The sequence below is a fragment of the Pavona decussata genome, unplaced genomic scaffold (assembly GCF_977016875.1).
Source record: "Pavona decussata unplaced genomic scaffold, jaPavDecu1.1 SCAFFOLD_133, whole genome shotgun sequence".
NCBI lineage: Eukaryota > Metazoa > Cnidaria > Anthozoa > Scleractinia > Agariciidae > Pavona > Pavona decussata.
Window position 1 is genome coordinate 962,501 of NW_028145546.1, and position 20,000 is coordinate 982,500.

Consider the following 20,000-nt stretch of genomic DNA (forward strand, 5'->3'; position numbering starts at 1 on the left):
GCCATCCTCTCTTCCTTCTTGTATTTGATCCACTGCATCACTGATTTGAAGACGAAGGTCTCTGTAGGAGCACTGAGGTCATCTCGACCGAGAAGCTTCAGCAACTGATCTGCGTTAATGTACGACAAGTATTCTTCACTTTCACAGATGTCCTTGTACATCGAGGCCATCTTGCGTTGTGTAGCTTCCTGCAGGTCCGTCAGACCGTGTCGATCAGCAATCGAACAGATGTGACAGTATGTTTGCACATCCAACCGAAGTTGAACATACTCGGTGTTCAGGTAATCACAACACTGTTGAACAACACTTGTGACTTGAAGATGATCAGCCGCAAGGAGAACTTCAAACACGTTTTCATCGTTAATATGAACATCTGCACCGTAGATGGAATCCATAACGATCTTCAAAGCAGCTGCTGAAATGTTTTCATCTTTGAGTTCAATCACTTCCTGGTTGGATTCCTTCATTTCGTGAGTAAGCATGGCGTGGAAATAATCGCTATTCGCAGCGAGAACAATGCGATGAGCGTGAAACACGTCTTCACCCACCTTCAAACGAACATCAACGAATTCACCTTGTTCACGAAACTGAGCACACTTGGACAAAAGAATCTCAGAATGAGCGACCATGTTTGATTATGGTTGGAAAAGGGGAATGTTTTCACTCTGAACGACGGGAAAATTGTGGCGACAATGATCTTTTCGTGATCGCGTGACTTAATACTCAAACACAGACTAATGCGTCACGCGAGATGACGTGCCCTTTTTGAGGACGGTCTGACTTCGTAGAAAGTGGGACACCGAAAAATAATATTCAGTCTAGAACTTAAATCGTCCAACAGGTAGTACGTTTTTAAGTGAAACTCACCCAAAATACCATTTAAATACTTTTTTAAATACTTTTTAGGTCTGTAATTATATTCAATTTGAGATTGTTTAATTTCTCACCTTTTGTTAAAGAAGGAATTGGTTTGTATACTGCCCAGTGCGAAACATGTCACATAAGCTAAAAACTGAAAGAAGATAGGTCGGTTTAATGAGCGCTAAATTTTCAATACTTTTGATAGGTGGTCTAGGTGCTGTGTGGTCATCAGTCCCTACCCTCCCTTGTTATCCCCAGCTGTATCCATTCCTCTCACCCGACTCACTATCCAACCTGTCGCTCGCCACACTCTACCCCACTGTTTCGATTTGTTTTGCTTAAACAGCATACAGTTTTACGTAAGGTAAACCCCGTGTAGTTTTCTCCCCTGGAGGCCTTAAAATAAAAACGGCAAATTGGTCTTTTTTGGCGGGAAAAAGAGAATGGCTTTAATTTGTTTCCATCCTTTACATAGTTCCATGCTGTGAGTATCAGGTAACCGATTTTCTTTTGTCCCGTTAGAATTTTACTAAGGTAGGCTTATAAAAGATCCGACATGTCTCATCAGTTTGTCGCTGTGTACTTTTGCTCGGCTTTTTAACTCCTTGAAGCTATTGTGTAGTAGGGCAATAAGGAGACTTTTGCCTAGTAGACTATTTATAAGTCAAATTGAATCCTGGCCTTGACTACATGACTACGATAGAAAATAAAAAGTTAAGATTATTGTTGGAGACAGCAAAACAATATAGTTACACAGACTTTTGTCAGAAGTTTAAGGATATTTATTTAAATTTAGATACATTTTATAAAAATATTGATAAAATTACATGATTGTAAAGTAAAGATTTATATCAATATAGTTACACTGACTGGTCTCAACTCTGATTAGGGAGTCGCGTCAGATTCCTATTCTAAAGTAACACTGTGGACTAAAGACGTCTATGAGGCCGGTCTATTTCCCCTATCCCTGATAGACTCAAGAACAGTTATTGGTTTCTTAACTCTGAAGTATCCCTGCTATAAACTGCTCTAAGGCGATATATTTGCTATTCTAAAAAGAACTTCATGCAGTAATTGAGTAACAGCGCTAGTCAAAAGTATATCTACACAAAAAGGGCCGGCTAGTTTAAACTTGATCGGCAAAAAAACTTCTAAAATTGTCAAAAACTGACATACACTAATCCTTAAATGATTATTAAACAACGGATCTACTGTCGTAGTACTTATTTTGCTAGTTATCTGTTATCCTTATAAATATTTTTGTGAGTGATGTACACCAATATTTAAACCCCTTATCATAACCCTCTGTTTTTATTCAAAATCTCTACTGGATTGGCCCAATATCGGCAGCGTTTTACAATCGCTATTACAGGTGAGTTTCCGATCACTGATTAGAGACCTTACGGAAACGCAAAGGCGACTACCACGAGACGTCCTCTTGAGAACAACAACCGTGAAGTGGCCAAATGAAAGGGCCGCACGGCGGAGAATGTTATATTTCTGTCTGTGAACTTGAACGCGTTGCATCTAATTATGTTCCTGTATTGTTAGGCCAAATTATGCAAGTAAAATAGGCTGCAATAAGGTAGCCACGTGTTCCACGTTCCTAGATAATAGATACTTGTCACAGCTCAGTTTCGTCCAGCTGCAGCTCCCAGGTTCCCCATCCTCGTTCCCAGAGCCTACGATCTTTTGGTCAATAATAAAAAAAAAAAAACGTTGGGGCTCTGGGGACAAGAATGCAGGTTCCCTGGAGCCATTGTACAGTCAGCCCATATAAGGACAATGGGGCCCCACCACGTGGTTCACGAGGACCATTTAATGCGTATATTGATGGTATACAACATCTCTTCTCATTTATCATCTAAATTCATGCTATTTACGCGGGATGCCCCGAGGGGGCATACCATGTCTTAAAACGGGTCGATTTTTTTACGCGGGATGCCCTGAGGGGGCATACCGTGTCTAAAAACGGGTCGATTTCTTTTTACGCGGGATGCCCTGAAGGGGCATACCGTGTCTAAAAACGGGTCGATTTCTTTTTTTTCTTCCTCGTAGTCACAAATCGGTACATTAATTTATTCATTAAACTCTCCCCTCTCCTACTCGGGATGTATTGTTCTGATTGTCTTCAACAACAGCAGGCCAATCAAGATCCATTCTTGTCGCTTATATCGTGAGGGAGGGGACCCACTCACCCCTACCTGTGTGACGTCAATGCATTATTTGATATATTTATTAAAGACGGATTAAGTCGCGCCATATTGTTTTAACATGTTCTGGACTCAAGTGTGCCGTTTTCAAAGGGAAATTTCACCATTTTGAAGCGGTAAATCGAAAGAATAACTTCTAAGAAGCACCCGACACGTAAAACGGTTGAAATTGGTGAGTTCTTAGTAATGGAATCGTGCTTTGTTTGACAGTCTTAGGTCACGACGCGAGACAGAAAAGAGGTCATTGAGAAGCTTACGTTATCGCAATGGAATTTGACAAATTTCCGCTGATAGTCTGAGTCGCGTAACACACGGAAAACAACGTAACGCGATCGTCGTGACTCAAACTATTCCATTAGCAAGGATAGTTTTATCAATCGGCGAAGCATACAGTTGGAATAAATGAATCAGCCCCAGCATCACGCATAATGCCAGTATAGCAGGCATCTTGTTTTTTTTTCTTCCTCGTAGCTACAAATCGGTACATTAATTTATTCATTAAACTCTCCCCTCTCCTACTCGGGATGTATTGTCCTGATTGTCTTCAACAAAAGCAGGCCAATCAAAATCCATTCTTGTAGCTCATATTGCGAGGGAGGAGACCCACTTACCCCTACCTGTGTGACGTCAAAGCATCACTTAATTAACACTGGATTAAACTTGTGTCGCCATATTGTTAACATGTTCTGGACTCAATTGTGCCGTTTTCAAACGGAAATTTCACCATTTTGAAAAGGTAAATCGAAAGAATAACTTCTAAGAAGCACTCGACATCTAGAATGGTGGAAATTGGAGAGTTCCTGGCGAAGGAATCGTGCTTTCTTTGACAGTCTTAAACCACGATTGCAGACAGAAAAGAGGTCATTGAGAACCTTACGTTATCGCAATGGAATTCCCGCAATTTCCCTTGAAACCCTGAGTAGCGTAACACAAGGGCAACGTAACGCGATCTTCGTGACTCAAACTATTCCATTAGCAAAGATTGTTTTATAAATCTGTGAAACATACAGTTGGAATAAATGAATCAGCCCCAGCATCACGCGTAATGCCAGTGTAGCAGGCATCTTGTTTTTACGCGGGATGCCCTGAGGGGGCATACCGTGTCTAAAAACGGGTCCATTTCTTTTTTTTTTTCTTCCTCGTAGCTACAAATCGGTACATTAATTCATTCATTAAACTCACCCCTCTCCTACTCGGGGTGTATTGTTCTGATTGTCTTCAACAGAAACAGGCCAATCAAAATCCATTCTTGTCGCTTATATCGCGAGGGAGGGGACCCACTCACCCCTACCTGTGTGACGTCAACGCATCATTTGATCTATTTATTAAAAACAGATTAAATTTGGCCCCATATTGTTAACATGTTCTGGACTCAAGTGTGCCGTTTTCAAACGGAAATTTCACCATTTTGAAGCGGCAAATCGAAAGAATAACTTCTAAGAAGCACCCAACATTTAAAACGGTGGAAATTGGTAAATTCCTGGCGAAGGAATCGTGCTTTGTTTGACAGTGTTAGACCACGACGCGAGACTGAAAAGAGGTCATTGAGAAGCTTACGTTATCGCAATGGAATTCCCGCAATTTCCCTTGAAACCCTGAGTAGCGTAACGCAAGGGAAACAACGTAACGCGATCGTCGTGACTCAAACTATTCCATTAGCAAGGATAGTTTTATCAATCGGCGAAGCATACAGTTGGAATAAATGAATCAGCCCCAGCATCACGCGTAATGCCAGTATAGCAGGCGTCTTGTTTTTTTTTTTACGCGGGATGCCCTGAGGGGGCATACCGTGTCTTAAAACGGGTCGATTTCTTTTTTTTTTTACGCGGGATGCCCTGAGGGGGCATACCGTGTCTTAAAACGGGTCGATTTCTCTTTTTTTTTCTTCGTCGTATACACAAATCGGTACATTAATTTATTCATTAAACTCTCCCCTCTCCTACTCGGGATGTATTGTTTTGATTGTCTTCAACAAAAGCAGGCCAATCAAAATCCATTCTTGTCACTTATATTGCGAGGGAGGGGACCCACTCACCCCTACCTGTGTGACGTCAATGCATCATTTGATATATTTATTAAAGACGGATTAAGTCGCGCCATATTGTTTTAACATGTTCTGGACTCAAGTGTGCCGTTTTCAAAGGGAAATTTCACCATTTTGAAGCCATAAATCGAAAGAATAACTTCTAAGAAGCACCCGACACGTAAAACGGTGGAAATTGGTGAGTTCTTAGTGAAGGAATCGTGCTTTGTTTGACAGTCTTAGACCACGACGCGAGACAGAAAAGAGGTCATTGAGAAGCTTACGTTATCGTAATGGAATTCCACAAATTTCCGCTGATAGTCTGAGTCGCGTAACACACGGAAAACAACGTAACGCGATCGTCGTGACTCAAACTATTCCATTAGCAAGGATAGTTTTATCAATCGGCGAAGCATACAGTTGGAATAAATGAATCAGCCCCAGCATCTCGCGTAATGCCAGTATAGCAGGCATCTTGTTTTCTTCGTAGTAGCTACAAATCGGTACATTAATTTATTCATTAAACTCTCCCCTCTCCTACTCGGGATGTATTGTTCTGATTGTCTTCAACAAAGGCAGGCCAATCAAAATCCATTCTTGTCGCTTATATCGTGAGGGAGGGGACCCACTCACCCCTACCTGTGTGACGTCAACGCATCATTTGATATATTTATTAATGACGGATTAAATAGTCGCGCCATATTGTTTTAACATGTTCTGGACTCAAGTGTGCCGTTTTCAAACGGAAATTTCACCATTTTGAAGCGGTAAATCGAAAGAATAACTTCTAAGAAACACCCGACACGTAAAACGGTGGAAATTGGTGAGTTCCTGGCGAAGGAATCGTGCTTTGTTTGACAGTCTTAGACCACGACGCGAGACTGAAAAGAGGTCATTGAGAAGCTTACGCAGACGTTCTTGGGGGTTCGTCACGCGTTCCTGCCCTAAGAACGTCTGCGTGGGAGGCTAAAATTTCCGGTGATACTCTGAGTCGCATAACACAAAGGAAACAACGTAACGCGATCGTCGTGACTTAAACTATTCCACTAGCAAGGATAGTCTTATCAATCGGCAAAGCATACAGTTGGAATAAATGAATCAGCCCCAGCATCACGCGTAATGCCAGTGTAGCAGGCATCTTGTTACAGATTTTAAAAGCTAGGAATTGAAGAAAAGAGAGCATTACCTCAAGTAATTAATTACATATGCTGACATACCATCTTGTCTCTTAGTTGAAATGTAAAGTACATAAATTTTGAACACTCATAGCAATTTCCATGATGTTACCATCCAGTTGTTTCCTACATTTTATGTGTGTACGTACGTTGTAATCTATGGTTGTCTTCATGGTCCGTATTATTTTGATAGTAAGAGCTGAAGTAGAAACTATAGGGCAAATTATTTGAAGGGATCACTATATACAGAACAAATTCTTGTACGCAGACATCTGTCAGTCAAGTTTAAAGATATTTATTAATGTCAATTATTTTACAGGAACTTTAAAAGCAAAATTACATGACTTTGCTTATGTCTTACTGCACTTGTACTTAATTATTGATTTGAGCTTAGCTAAGGACATAAACTAGGTCTACTGGTAAGCTCTTATTGGACCATCCCAAGGGAAAGATGCTTACAACATTGGGAGCAATATCATTCTCAGCAGCAGCTCTGAAACTCTGGAATGAGCTACGTTTTATAAATTATAATTATTATTAAACTACCAGTCTCCATTTACAGGTATCATCTGCACTCTTCTCCATTCCAGAAATTCAGTTTTGTGACTGGGCACCACCTGTGCAGGCTAGGATCACTGGGATTGTTTGGATAGGAAGCAAAATGGTGCCATTTTAGCTTCAAGTTTTTCTGTAAAGGGGAATGCTAATAGCTGCAGGTTGTTCACTTTTGTGAAGTTGAACTAAAACATTTCAAGAGAAGCATGAATTAGCATTTTCCATTTTATCAAATTCCGAAATCTGATTTGCTTGGGATAAGTGGCAATCTTGTTTGTCAATGACTTGGTTTGTGGTTCTTTGTTGTTGGCATATTGTACTGTTACACATGAGGCAATCCCAGAAATCCTTGCAAGGGAAGGCCACGTAAGCACAGCAATCCAAGAGTAGCAGAAGAAAACCAAAAGTTAAATTATGTTTCCTTTACTGGCCTTTGTACTTGCCAAAGACAAATACTTCTGTTTAGGTGTGCAATGACCTCGCAAGGAAACAATTAACCTGCAGTTGCTGTCTGTGCTAAGCTCCCTAATGAGATATTTCTGAGTGATGCATCCTACCTCAGCCTTACAAATGCAACATGAAAAGTGAGTCACACCACAATATGGAGTGAAAAATTCCCCCTAGAATGAGTTTATGAGGAGATAAAGTTCATTAAACATTTACAGCTAATGTAAATAGAAATCACTTCAACTTTCTTAATCACTGGACATTTAGTAGCAGCAGCTAATGAGCTCTCTATATAAACAAAGCAAACTTTTACAGTCCATTTGACAAGGGTTTAGATATCTTAAAAAAAAATTATTGTTATTGTTTGCTTAATTCCTTCCATGAATTCTTGGGATGTGGCTCAGAAAATTTATCTTAGGAAACTAACATGAAGGTTTTATTTACGATAACTATACAGAAGGTGTCTTAACTATCTTCTAATTAAAATTAAGCAATTTGTAAAAGGAAGTGAGAGTTAGTATTCATGTGCAGTTGTATCAATAATTATTTATAGTACAACCGTATCTAAAGGATACAGGTTAGCTGTTCTGGGCGGCAAATTATGAATTAAGAGATGTCTTTTTAATGCAGTTGCATTTTTTTATAGAACAGCAAAAAAATGAAAACGTTTTTCTATGAATTATCATAATGATCAACTCTTGTGTTCACACACCCTACTTGTACAACAGTTACGTGAATAACAGTGCTCAATCATATTGTATAGAGAGAACTGCATAACTTTTCAACCCAACTTATGTACATTCCATTGTCAAATTGTCCATTTTTATTGGCACATAGCACAAAATTGAATTTGTTTGAATTTTTCCCAAATTTGCCCACTCATCCAAATAAACAGGGTACACCTCCCCCGGTGGGATTCTAATGCCACTATCAAGTGGGAAACTGTTAACAATGAAATAAACCCTCCCCTCTATTTCTACAGCTCCCAGGTTATTTGGTGGAATGTGTGTTTGTTTTACAACAGACCAAGTGTTTTTTTGTTCGTCATAAACTTCAACTGAAGCTGTTTTGGCACCAGGTTCGCCATCATACCAAGTGATGGAACATTTTCCCCCAGCAACACAAAGTTTATTGTTTACAACAACGAGACTAGACCCAAAGTGGTTATCAGTTGTTGATGCCCTTCGTTCCCACTCATTTCTCTTTGGATCAAAACGATATAACACAGCAACTTTTGGTTCCCAGTTGAATTCATAGCCAGGCTGTTTATTATTTACTCCTTGTCCATAAAGCACATATACACAAGATCTAAATACTACAGCTGCTTTGTTACAAAATGTTTTTGGACCCAAGTTGCAGACAGCACGTGATTTAGATACATGCTGCCACTGCTTTGTAGATACACTATATCTGCAAGGTGGTACAGATTTATAAATGGCATAAATATGATCTTCTATACAGCATAAGCAGTCTATTCGATTGGCTGAACCAAAACATGGAGGGAGTAACTCCCACGTGCTATTAACCACATGGTAACGGTAGACAACACAGTCATTCTTTTTTTTAGCTGCTACATACAAGTAATTACCAACAAGTTCCGCACAGAAACATGTTTTTGCGTCGGTCAGTTGTGCCATTGTTGGCAACGACTTCCAAGATTTAGACTGGACATCAAAGTACTGCATCTGAGTCTGTGGAAGAATGGCAACAAGTACCTGAAACAAAATTAAAAACAAAAGTGAGTGAGAGTGATGGCAACTCAAAATATTTACACAAATGTCTCAATATTTTCAGTTTTGATATAATACAGGTTTAGTTTAGTTTAGTTTAATGCCGCCATTTGCCACAACAACTACAATGACAATAAGAGACAATAACAAAATTAAACATATCAACTAGGAAATAAATCGAAAGTAAGTGGCCGGGGGTGGGGGGCAGGAGAAAAGAACATAACTTTCGTCCCAATAATTATTGTGACCCAACCCCCTTAAGGTCAGGTGATCTACTAATTACAGACAGTAGAAGGGTACACAATAGACAATTAAACGGAGGACTGTGGGTTTCTCGTTTAGACAGATAAAATTGGACAAGACTAGTTTTAAACATAGGTAACAAATTGTTCATTGATTTAATCTGCGATGGCAAAGAGTTCCATAGTTCAGCAGACCTGATAAAATATTATTTTCTATAGTTATCTTGAATTAGATTATAATTATTGGGGTCATATTTCGGTGTTCGATAACAATTGGCTCAAAGGCGCGCAGAAATTTGAATTTCCTAGTGTCAGTAGATCTGAGGCAGTTTCTGGACTTGAAAATGGACAATAGATCTGAAATGTTATGTATGAGTCGCCAAATTGAATGGAATTTGTTTCAGTTCAAATGAACGTCTACTGTTTTCACAAAAAAAAAACTGTCGAAAAGGAGATATATATTCATGTGGCAATATCATCCAGCATGAGACTTGGATTTCTTACCGGGTTCGTTGACCTTGGTTTAGCTTTCTCTGCAGCAAACTTAGAAATCTCTGAAGGCATACAAGTATGCAACAGTGATTCATGTAGAAGCATGTGAATCTCGGGTACTTTTTGCATCTCCTCTGTGTTTAGTTCTCTAACCACGTTTTCAATGTCTACCAGCCCTAATCGAACCGCTCCAAGAACTTTTCCCGCCGCTGCCATCCTCTCTTCCTTCTTATATTTGATCCACTGCATCACTGATTTGAAGACGAAGCTCTCTGAAGGAGCACTGAGGTCATCTCGACTAAGAAGGTTCGACAACTGATCTGCGTCAAAATGCGACAAGAATTCTTCACTTTCGCAGATGTCCTTGTACATCGAGGCCATCTTCCGCTCTAAAGCTTCTTGAAGGACTGTCAGACCGTGTCGATCAGCAATGGTACAGATGCGACAGTACGTTTGCACATCAGACCGAAGCTGAACATACTCGGTGTTCAAGTAATCACAACACTGTTGAACAACACATGTGACTTGAAGATGATCAGCCGCAAGGAGAACTTCAAACACGTTTTCATCGTTGACATGAACATCTCCACTGTAGATGGAATCCATGACGATCTTCAAAGCAGCTGCTGAAATGTTTTCATCTTTGAGTTCAATCACTTCCTGGTTGGATTCCTTCATTCCGTGAGTAAACATGGCGTGGAAATAATCGCTATTCGCAGCGAGAACAATGCGATGAGCTGGAAACACGTCTTCACCCACCTTCAAACGAACATCAACGAATTCACCTTGTTCGCGAAACTGAGCGCACTTGGACAAAAGAATCTCAGAATGAGCGACCATGTTTGATTATGCTTGGAAGATGGGTATGGTTTCACTCCGAACGACGGAAAATTGTGGCGACAGTGATCTTTGCGTGATCGCGTGACCAAATTCTCAAACACAGACTAGTGCGTCACGCGAGCTGACGTGATCTTTTTTGAGAACGGTCCGACCTCAGCCCGCGTTCTAGAAAGTGCGACACCAGAAAATAATATTCAGACTAGAACTAAAATTGTCCAACAGTTAACAAGTTTTTAAATGAAACCCACCTAAAGACTTTTGCAGGGCTACATTTTTTTCCATTTGAGATAGTTTATTTTCTCTCCTTTTGGAATGTTTTGTATTCTGCCGAGTGAGAGAAATGTTTAAGCTAAGTAACGAGATAAAATAGGTTGAAATGATGAGCGCTAAATTTTACGTACTTTTGAAAGGTGGTCTAGGTGCTGTGTTGTTATGTCTGATGGTCGTGAGACCCCCTCCCTCCCTTCTTATCCCTAGCTGTATCCATTCCTGTTACTTGACTCACTATCCTTACCAAACCTCTAGCTCGCCATGCTCACCACACTGTGTCAGTTCATTTGTTTCGCTTGAAGAGCACTTAGTTTTACGTAAAGTCAACCCCGCGTATTTTTTCCCAGGCCTTAAAATAACAAAACGGCAAATTGGTCTTTTTGGCAGGAAAAGGAGGGAAGCTTTAATTTGTTTCCATCCTTTACAAAGTTCCATGCTGCGAGCATCAGGTAACCGATTTTCTTTTGTTCCCTTAAAATTTTACTGATGAAGGTCTGCCAAAAAGATCCGGCAAGTCTTATCGGTTTGTCGCTGTGTGCTTTTGCTCGCCTTTTAAACTCACTGAAGTCTGACTGAAGCCATTGTGTAGTAGAGGAAAAAGGAGACTATTGCGTATTAGCATACCTCAGTGACCGATTATCGCGTAACGCGCAATCTGATTGGCTGCGCAGGTGCCGTCTATCGATCAGTTTGTCAGAGCGCGCGCGATTTAGTATGCATCATTGCACAAATATATCAAAGTTATGAAATATAAAGATTTTTTGGCTTCATAGATCGATCACTGAGGCATGCTTAAACAATACGTGGTTTTCACCTCACACATCGTCACGCAAGTGAAAAAATACAATCCTCAACCATTCAATAGATTAAGTCAAGAAATTGATATGTTCTAGAAGAGTGATACATAAACAACGTGTGAAAGCCACAGGGCTGTGCGATATCTCCTAATCGAGTTATTCGAGAAAATGTACCACGGAACATTACAGAGTTTAGTATAGGACGCCATGTTGGTGCCCCGTCTGATGGGCACCAACATGGCGGCCGGAAACCAGCAAAAACATCTGGAGTTTACCTTGGCTATTTCAAAGCCTTTCTTCTCTCTGCTGAACTTTCACACATTGGCATTAACGCTTCTATTACATGTTAGCTGATCAGACCTAAAAAAAAAACGAGGCGAATCGATGTTTTCATGTACGTGACATGTTTAGAGCAGCAATCCTTCTGTCATGCACTGCGCAAAAATCTAAAATTCAAACTGCTCTATTTTCAAAACAAAGAATGGTATCCTGCTGAAGACAAGCAAGCCGATGGAAATTTAGATTTTCTTATATGTGATGACTGGGATAAAAACCCAAAATTGTGTTAAGTTATGAATTTCAGTTTTTTATGACGCCATGTGAAAACCAAGAATTAGACGGCTCGCTCTCGGTTTCTATCGCCTTTGATAGTTGACTCGGGGCTTCGCCCCTCGCCAGCTATCAGCCGATAGAAACATCGAGCTCGCCGTCTAATTGTTAAGTAGACTATTTATTAGGCACAAAGCCCTTTTCACGGTTAATTTTTCTCATTTGCATTACAATGTTATCCAACGTGGATGCGAGGCAATTTCGGGCTAAAACTACAAAATAGCCCAAAATTGCCTAACATACATGCTAGATTTCATTGTAATTCAAATGAGCAGAGTTAACCGTGAAAAGGGCTATTGAATCCCTTGAAGACCCTTGAATACACGACTACGATAGAAAATAAAAAGTTATAGAATTATTGTTGGAGACAGAGGATGTTTATTTAAATTTAGTTACAGTTCATAAAGCAATTGATAAAATTACATGATTGTTAATTAAAGATTTATATCACACAGGTCTCAACTCTGCTAAGGAGTCGCGTCAGTTTCCTTGTCTAAAGTAACAATATGGACTAAAGAGTTCCTATGAAACCGGCAATGTTAATCTTTTCCCCTATCCCTGATAGTGTCAAGCACAGTTATTCGTTCCTTAACTCTGAAATATCCCTCCTATAAACTGCTCTAAGGCGATATTTTTGCCACTCTAAAAAGAACTTCGAAAATTGTATAAAAGCGCTAGTCAAAAGTATCTCTACACAAAAAGGGCCGGCTAGTTTCAAAAGATTGATCGACAAAAAAACTTATGAAATTGTCAAAAACTGACATACGCTAACACTAGTTATTAAAATACAGATCTACTGTCCTAATACTTATTTTGCCAGTTATCTGTTATCCTAATTAACATTTTTGTGAGTTATGTACACCTATCTAAACCCCTAACTACCAACCTCTGTTTTTATTCAAACTCTCTACTGAATTATTATATTTCGGCAGCGTTTAACAATGGCCATTACCGTTCAGTTTCCAATCATTATGAACCTTACGGAAACACAAAGGCGACAGCAACGAGACGCTCTCTCCAAAACAACGGGAAGTGGCCAAATTGAAAAGGCTGCACGATGGAGACTTTTTATTCTTCTGTTTGTGAACTTGAACGCGTTGCATCTAACTATGTTCATGGATTGTTTGGGCACATTATGCAAGTTGAACAGGTTGCAATAATCTAGCTGTGTGTTCCATGCAAGTTCCTAGATAATAGATAGATCCGACAAAGGCTAAAATAGTTCCCGCGCGTTTGAATTTTAGTGTCACGTTCGTTTTCTGATTCCGTCCGTACTTTCTGAGACTCCAGAACAGTGTAGAACAATCACCAAGTAGATCAAATATAACTAGAATATGTCTTTCTAAAGAAACTGTTCGTTGGTTTGCCGTCGTTGTCTCTAAGGTTTATATCATGAAATAGTAAACGGCCTCACTCCGTGGGGATTTTTCTGATTTTTTTTTTTTTCAAATGAAAACCGCAAAAGTATATAAGTGCGAAAAACGAAAGAGTAGCGTCGATTGAATTACGCCAACTTGTAAATCTTTAAAAGCAAAAACCGATAACAGCGACAACATAATGCAATTTTGTCATGATTTTTTTTTCTTGAATGAGTTTGTAAAAGACTGTCGCCGGAATTGAAAAATTGAAAAACCAGTTTCCCCAGACCTGATGACCTTAAACGGAGAGCTAAGACATTTAACTTCAAAACTGGGCACAGTAATACATGACAACTTATAAATACACTCATTCGATTGGTTCACTCAGCTCATGTTTATAAGATCCACAATTTTTGGCCACAAGAGCGTTCGTTGGACCCGGTTTGTGTTGGCGATTTTTGTTGGAACGTATTTAATAAAGGAGAACATGAAACCTGCAGGCATAGAGTTGGAATTAAAAAATGCAACATCCCTTACCTATGTATGGGTTTCCTTAAAATAAAGCAAATTTAGTGATATTTTTAATCCTACTCTTTTTCCAAGCTATCCCTTTTTACCGGAACATAACACAGGGCAGAATATGCGGGAATGTTACTTAGATTTTTCCATTTATCCAAAGAAACAGGATACACCTCCCCTGTTGGGATCCTAATGCCACTGTCAACTGGAAATCTGTTAATTATGAAATATACTTTCCCCTCCATTTCCACTGCACCGAGGTTGTTTGCTGGAATATGCTTTTGATCAACAACAGACCACTTGTTGTTTTTCTCATCATAAACTTCTACAGATGCAAAGTTGCCATATAGCCCTCCATTACTGATGTCACAAAAATCATTACCCCCAACAACGTACAATCTACTGTTCACTACAAGAAGGCTGGACCCAAAGTGGGGCTGGCAGGTTGATGCTTTTTCTTCCTACAAATTCATTACTGGATCACAACAATGTAGCACCGCACTGCTTGGGAAACCAGAAGATGATTTTTTACCATAAAGCACAAACACCTTTGAATGAAGTACCGTTGCCCCACTATTTAAAAAATAACCCTCTGTTACAACTGGTTTAGCAAAACTTTGCCACTGCTGTTCAGCAAAGCTGTACCTTTGAGGAACCTGAGTACAATTAGAGCTGAATGCATACATGTATTCATCTACAATACATAATTGTTCAATTTTTCCACATGCGTGTGGCAGTATTTCCCATACATTTCTTTCTATGTCATAGCAATAAATGTCGTCAATACCCGACACATTCAGTACAGCGACATACAGCTTCCTGCCAACAGTTTCTGCACAATAGCACTGTTTTGCATCAGCTGCTGGGGCTAAGGATTTCAATGGTTTCCATGTTTTAGCTTCAATGTCAAAGTACTGCATTTGGGTTTGGGGACAAACAGCAACAAGGACCTGAAATTATGGCGTTAGAGGGGTTCAGACAAAAATATCAACTGAAAGGGAGTTGGTTATTAACTTATAACACAGCTGTTGTATACAAAAATAAAAGGAATCTTTAATTGTATCATTAGAAGTAGTAGATCTTGTTATCATATACAGCCACTTCTTTTGATCAGAATTTTGTGTTATATTAAAACACTGCGGCGATATCGTACCCATAGGTGGTCTGGTTTAAAAGGGAGATGAGAGGAGCCAGAGAAAGGCAGAAGAGCAGAGGAGGGAGGAACAATATTCCGCTTCTGATTTCAGTGGTCTAGGGTGATCTAACCATTTTTATAGTTGAGTATCAAGGTTGTCACTCCAGGTTTTCATGTTTATATATCATCATCATCATCATCATCATCATCATCATCATCATCATCATCATCATCATCATCATCATCATCATTGTTGTTGTTGTTGTTTCAACTTAACCAGGCCCATTCCTAGGGCCTAGAATTGTCAACTCCACTGTGTCCTGGGTTAGAGAATAGAACATAACCAAGCGGAAGGGGGCGTTGATGGTAACATAAAAAGCTATGCTTTGTTGTCAATGTCCGTTTTTATACTAGACAAACTACAAGATGTATAACCACACGGGTTTGCCGACATTTTTTTCAGACGGGTTAGGCATAACTAAAAATGGCCAATGTTTCATAAATCAGAAAATTACGTTAACACAAAACAGTTCTTACCAGGCCTTTAGTTTTTTCTTCACCAAATTTAGATCTTGAGGGAATGTAGCTAAACAATAGAGACTGGTGAAGAAGCATGTGAATCTCGGGTACTTTTTGCATCTCCTCAGTGTCCAGTTCTTCGATCACATCCCTGATGTCCACCAGCCCCAGACGAACCTCTCCGATAACTTTGGCCGCCACTGCCATCCTCTCTTCCTTCTTGTATTTGATCCACTGCATCACTGATTTGAAGACGAAGCTCTCTGAAGGAGCGCTGAGGTCATCTCGACGGAGAAGGTTCGACCACTGATCTGCGTCAATTTACGACAAGAATTCGTCAGTTTCACAGATGTCCTTGTACATCGAGGCCATCTTGCGTTGTGTAGCTTCCTGCAGGTCCGTCAGACCGTGTCGATCAGCAATCGTGACAGATGCGACAGTACGTTTGTACATCAAACCGAAGCTGAACATACTCGGTGTTCAAGTAATCACAACACTGTTGAACAACACTTGTGACTTGAAGCTGATCAGCGGCAAGGAGAACTTCAAACACGTTTTCATCGTTGACATGAACATCTCCACTGTAGATGGAATCCATGACGATCTTCAAAGCAGCTGCTGAAATGTTTTCATCTTTGAGTTCAATCACTTCCTGGTTGGATTTCTTCATTCCGTGAGTAAACATGGCGTGGAAATAATCGTTATTCGCAGCGAGAACAATGCGATGAGCTGGAAACACGTCTTCACTTACCTTCAAACGAACGTCAACGAATTCACCTTGTTCACGAAACTGAGCACACTTGGACCAAAGAATCTCAGAATGAGCGACCATGTTTGATTATGGTTGAAAAACGGGAAATGTTTTCACTCTGAACGACGGGAAAATTGTTACGACAGTGATCTTTTCGTGATCGCGTGACTTAATACTCAAACACAGACTAATGCGTCACGGAGATGACGTGCCCTTTTTGAGGACGGTCTGACTTCAGCTCGGGTTCGCAGAAAGTGCGACACCGAAAAATAATATTCAGTCTAGAACTTAAATCGTCCAACGGTTAATACGTTTTTAAGTGAAACTCACCTAAAAATACCTTTTAAAAACTTTTTTAAATACTTTTTAGGTCTGTGATTACATTCAATTTAAGATTGTTTAATTTCTCACCTTTTGTTAAAGAAGGAATTGGTTTGTATACTGCCCAGTGCAAAACATGTATAAGCTAAAAACTGAGAGAAGATAGGTCGGTTTAATGAGCGCTAAATTTTCAATACTTTTGATAGGTGGTCTAGGTGCTGTGTGGTCACCCTCCCTTGTTATCCCCAGCTGCATCCATTCCTCTCACCCGACTCACTATCCTTGCAAGCCTGTCGCTCGCAACGCCCACCCTGGCACTGTTTTCATTTGTTTTACTTGAAGAGCATGTAGTTTTACTTAAGGTCAGTTAACCCCGTGTAGTTTTCTCCCAGACCTTAAAATAAAAACGGCAAATTGGTCTTTTTGGCAGGTAAAAGAGGGAAGCTTTAATTTGCCAAGTCCATCCTTTACAAAGATGCTTGCTGCGAGCATCTGGCAACCGATTTTCTTTTGTTCCCTTAGTTCCACAGCGCGGATAGTCCACCATGATTTGTCAATTATTTTATATATAACGCAGTCTAATTAATTCTATGATGAATTTTCTCTTTTTTCTTTTTCTTTTTTTTAGCCTAGGGTATACGTTACAATTCGGGCTCTGCCCTGTTCGTCTCTCCGGTCACGCCACAGCATTGTTGTTCTTCTTCTTTTCCTAATGTCATATGTCAATTTATTTATTTATTTCCTTGTGACGAATTACAATTAACTAAACTAAACTAATTTTACTGATGTAGGTCTGTAAAAGATCCGGCATGTATCATCGGTTTGTCGCGGTTGTGTAGTAGGGGCAATAAGGAGACTATTGCCTTGGAGACTATTAGGCAAATTGAATCCCGTGAATGCACGACTACGATAAGGTTTATTGTTGGAGACAGCAAAACAATATACACAGACTTTTGTCAAAGGTTTAAGGATATTTATTTAAATTTAATTACATTACATGAAGAAAATGATAAAATTACGTGATTATTAATTAAAGATTCATATCAATAGTTACACACTGGTCTCAACTTTGCTTAGGAGTCGCGTCAGTTTCCTTGTCTAAATTAACACTGTTGACTAAAGAGGTCCTATGAGGTCGGTAATGTTAATCTTTTCCCCTAGCCCTGATAGTGTCGAACACACTTATTCCATCCCTTACTCTGAAATATCCCTGCTATAAACTGCTCTAAGGCGATACACTTGCCATTCTAAAAAGAACTTCTGTCAGTAATTGAGTAAAAGCGCTAGTCAAAAGAATCTCTACACAAAAAGGGCCGGCTAGTTGAGCGACAAAAAAGACTTTCTAAACTTGTCCAAAAATGACACACGCAAACACTTAAAATTGATTATTAAAAGACAGATCTACTGTCCTAATACTTATTTTGCTAGTTATTTGTTATCCTGATTGATATTTTTGTGAGTTATGTACTCCTATATCTAAACCCCTAACCATAAACCTCTATTTTCATTCAAAATCTCTACTGAAATAATATATTTCGGCAGCGCTTGAAAATCGCCATTACCGTTCAGTTTCCGATCATTATGAACCTTACGGAAACACAAAGGCGACAGCAACGGAGCGCTCTCTGCAAAACAACAAGGTGAAGTGGCCAAACTGAAAGGGCCGCACGACGGAGAATTTTATAATTCTGTTTGAACTTGAACGCGTTGCATCTAATAATCTAGCTGCGCGTTCTAGGTTCCTAGATAATAGATAGATCCGACAAAGGCTAAAATCGTTCCCGTGCGTATAATTTTCACGTTCGTTTTCTAATTCTAGCCTTTCGTCGGCTATACAAAGTAGATCAGATAACGTGAAAACTGTTTTTTAAGGAAACTTTTCGTTGGTTTGCCGTCGTAGTTGCTAAAGTACATATTAAGGAGCATAAGTGTCCTGACTCCGCGCGGATTTTTCTGATTTTTTGTCATTTTTCAAATGTGAACCAAGTATTTATCAGTGCGAAAACCGAAAACAGAAGAGCGGCAAAATTACTCCAAATTGTAAATCTTTAAAAAGCAAAAACCAAGAACAGCGACAACAAAATGCATTTTTGTCATGAGTTTTTTCGTCAGTTGAATTCGTAAAAAATCGAACTGAACAATCAATTGAGGTCATCGTTGCAAGGCCAGTAAAAAACTACCGCCCAAGTTACGATAGCGCTCAATATTTGTAAAACTAGTTTCTCCAAATCTGATGACTTTAAACGGAAAGCTATGACGACTGAGTTCAAAACTGTGCACGCTGGTACGTGAATACTTTTAAATACACTCATCCGATTGGTGTACTCATGTTTATACGAATCACAGTTCTTGGCCACAAGCAGCGGTTATTGGAAGCGTGTTGTGATGGCGATTTTTGGAGAACATGAAACCTGCAGGCATATAGCAGGAATAAAACAAAAAATGCAACACCCCTTACCTATGTAAGGGTTTCCTTAAAATATAACTGATTAATTTCAGTCTTTTTTTAAGCTATCCCTCTTTACAGGAACGTAACTCAGGGCAGCATTTGTGGTAATGTTACTTAGATTTTTCCATTTATCCAAAGAAACAGGATACAGCTCCCCCGGTGGGATCCTAATGCCACTGTCAACTGGAAATCTGTTAATTATGAAATAAACTTTCCCCTCTATTTCCACTGCACCGAGGTTGTTTGCTGGAATATGTTTTTGATCAACAACAGACCACTTGTTGTTTTCTTCATCATAAACTTCTACAGATGCAAAGTTGCCATATGGCACTCCAGTACTGAAGTTACAACAAACTTTACCCCCTACAACGTACAGTCTACCATTAACTAAAAAAAGGCTGGACCCAAAGTGGGGCTGGCAGGTTGATGTTTTTTCTTCCCACAAATTCTTTACTGGATCAAAACAATGTAGCACCGCACTGCTCATTTGACCAGAACGTAATACCTTACCATAAAGCACAAACACCTTTGAATGAAGTTCTGTTGCCCCACTATTAAAAAAATAACCCTCTGTTATAACTGGTTTAGAAAAACTTTGCCACTGTTGTTCGGCAAAGCTGTACCTTTGAGGAACCTGATTGCAATCAGAGCTGACTGCATACATGTATTCATCTACAGTGCATAATTGTTCAAT

The 20,000-nt window shown here is 39.6% G+C and overlaps 4 protein-coding genes and 1 pseudogene across 5 annotated transcripts in view; 1 reads left to right on the plus strand and 4 right to left on the minus strand.

The window, feature by feature from the left end:
* Positions 1–641, minus strand: part of LOC146468060 (kelch-like protein 26) — an 8,186-nt gene extending 7,545 nt beyond the window's left edge. The window contains exon 1 of the mRNA XM_085125049.1: positions 1–641. This exon is cut by the window's left edge and continues 196 nt beyond it. Coding sequence (XP_084981175.1) covers positions 1–629 — 629 coding nt within the window. The 5' untranslated portion in view covers positions 630–641.
* The window catches only part of LOC146468056 (3'-5' RNA helicase YTHDC2-like), an 87,410-nt gene that overhangs the window by 56,538 nt on the left and 10,872 nt on the right, over positions 1–20,000 (plus strand). The window contains exon 46 of one of the 2 annotated variants that reach the window (XR_014867591.1): positions 7,475–7,591. The exons of the other annotated variant lie outside the window; for it this stretch is intronic. The gene's annotated coding sequence lies outside the window, so the exon portion shown is untranslated. Of the gene's footprint in view, positions 1–7,474; positions 7,592–20,000 lie in introns of those variants that run through there. 2 annotated transcript variants of the gene reach the window in all.
* LOC146468061 (kelch-like protein 25) lies at positions 7,734–10,961 on the minus strand. Its single transcript, XM_085125037.1, has 2 exons — positions 9,751–10,961; positions 7,734–8,989 (listed from the first exon to the last, which is right to left on the minus strand). The coding sequence occupies exons 1-2, from the start codon at positions 10,576–10,578 to the stop codon at positions 8,066–8,068; spliced, it is 1,752 nt and encodes a 583-aa protein (XP_084981163.1). The 5' UTR covers positions 10,579–10,961; the 3' UTR covers positions 7,734–8,065.
* Positions 13,681–17,072, minus strand: LOC146468062 (kelch-like protein 26; annotated as a pseudogene).
* Positions 17,809–20,000, minus strand: part of LOC146468063 (kelch-like protein 26) — an 8,696-nt gene continuing 6,504 nt past the window's right edge. The window contains exon 2 of the mRNA XM_085125039.1: positions 17,809–20,000. This exon is cut by the window's right edge and continues 243 nt beyond it. Coding sequence (XP_084981165.1) covers positions 19,353–20,000 — 648 coding nt within the window. The 3' untranslated portion in view covers positions 17,809–19,352.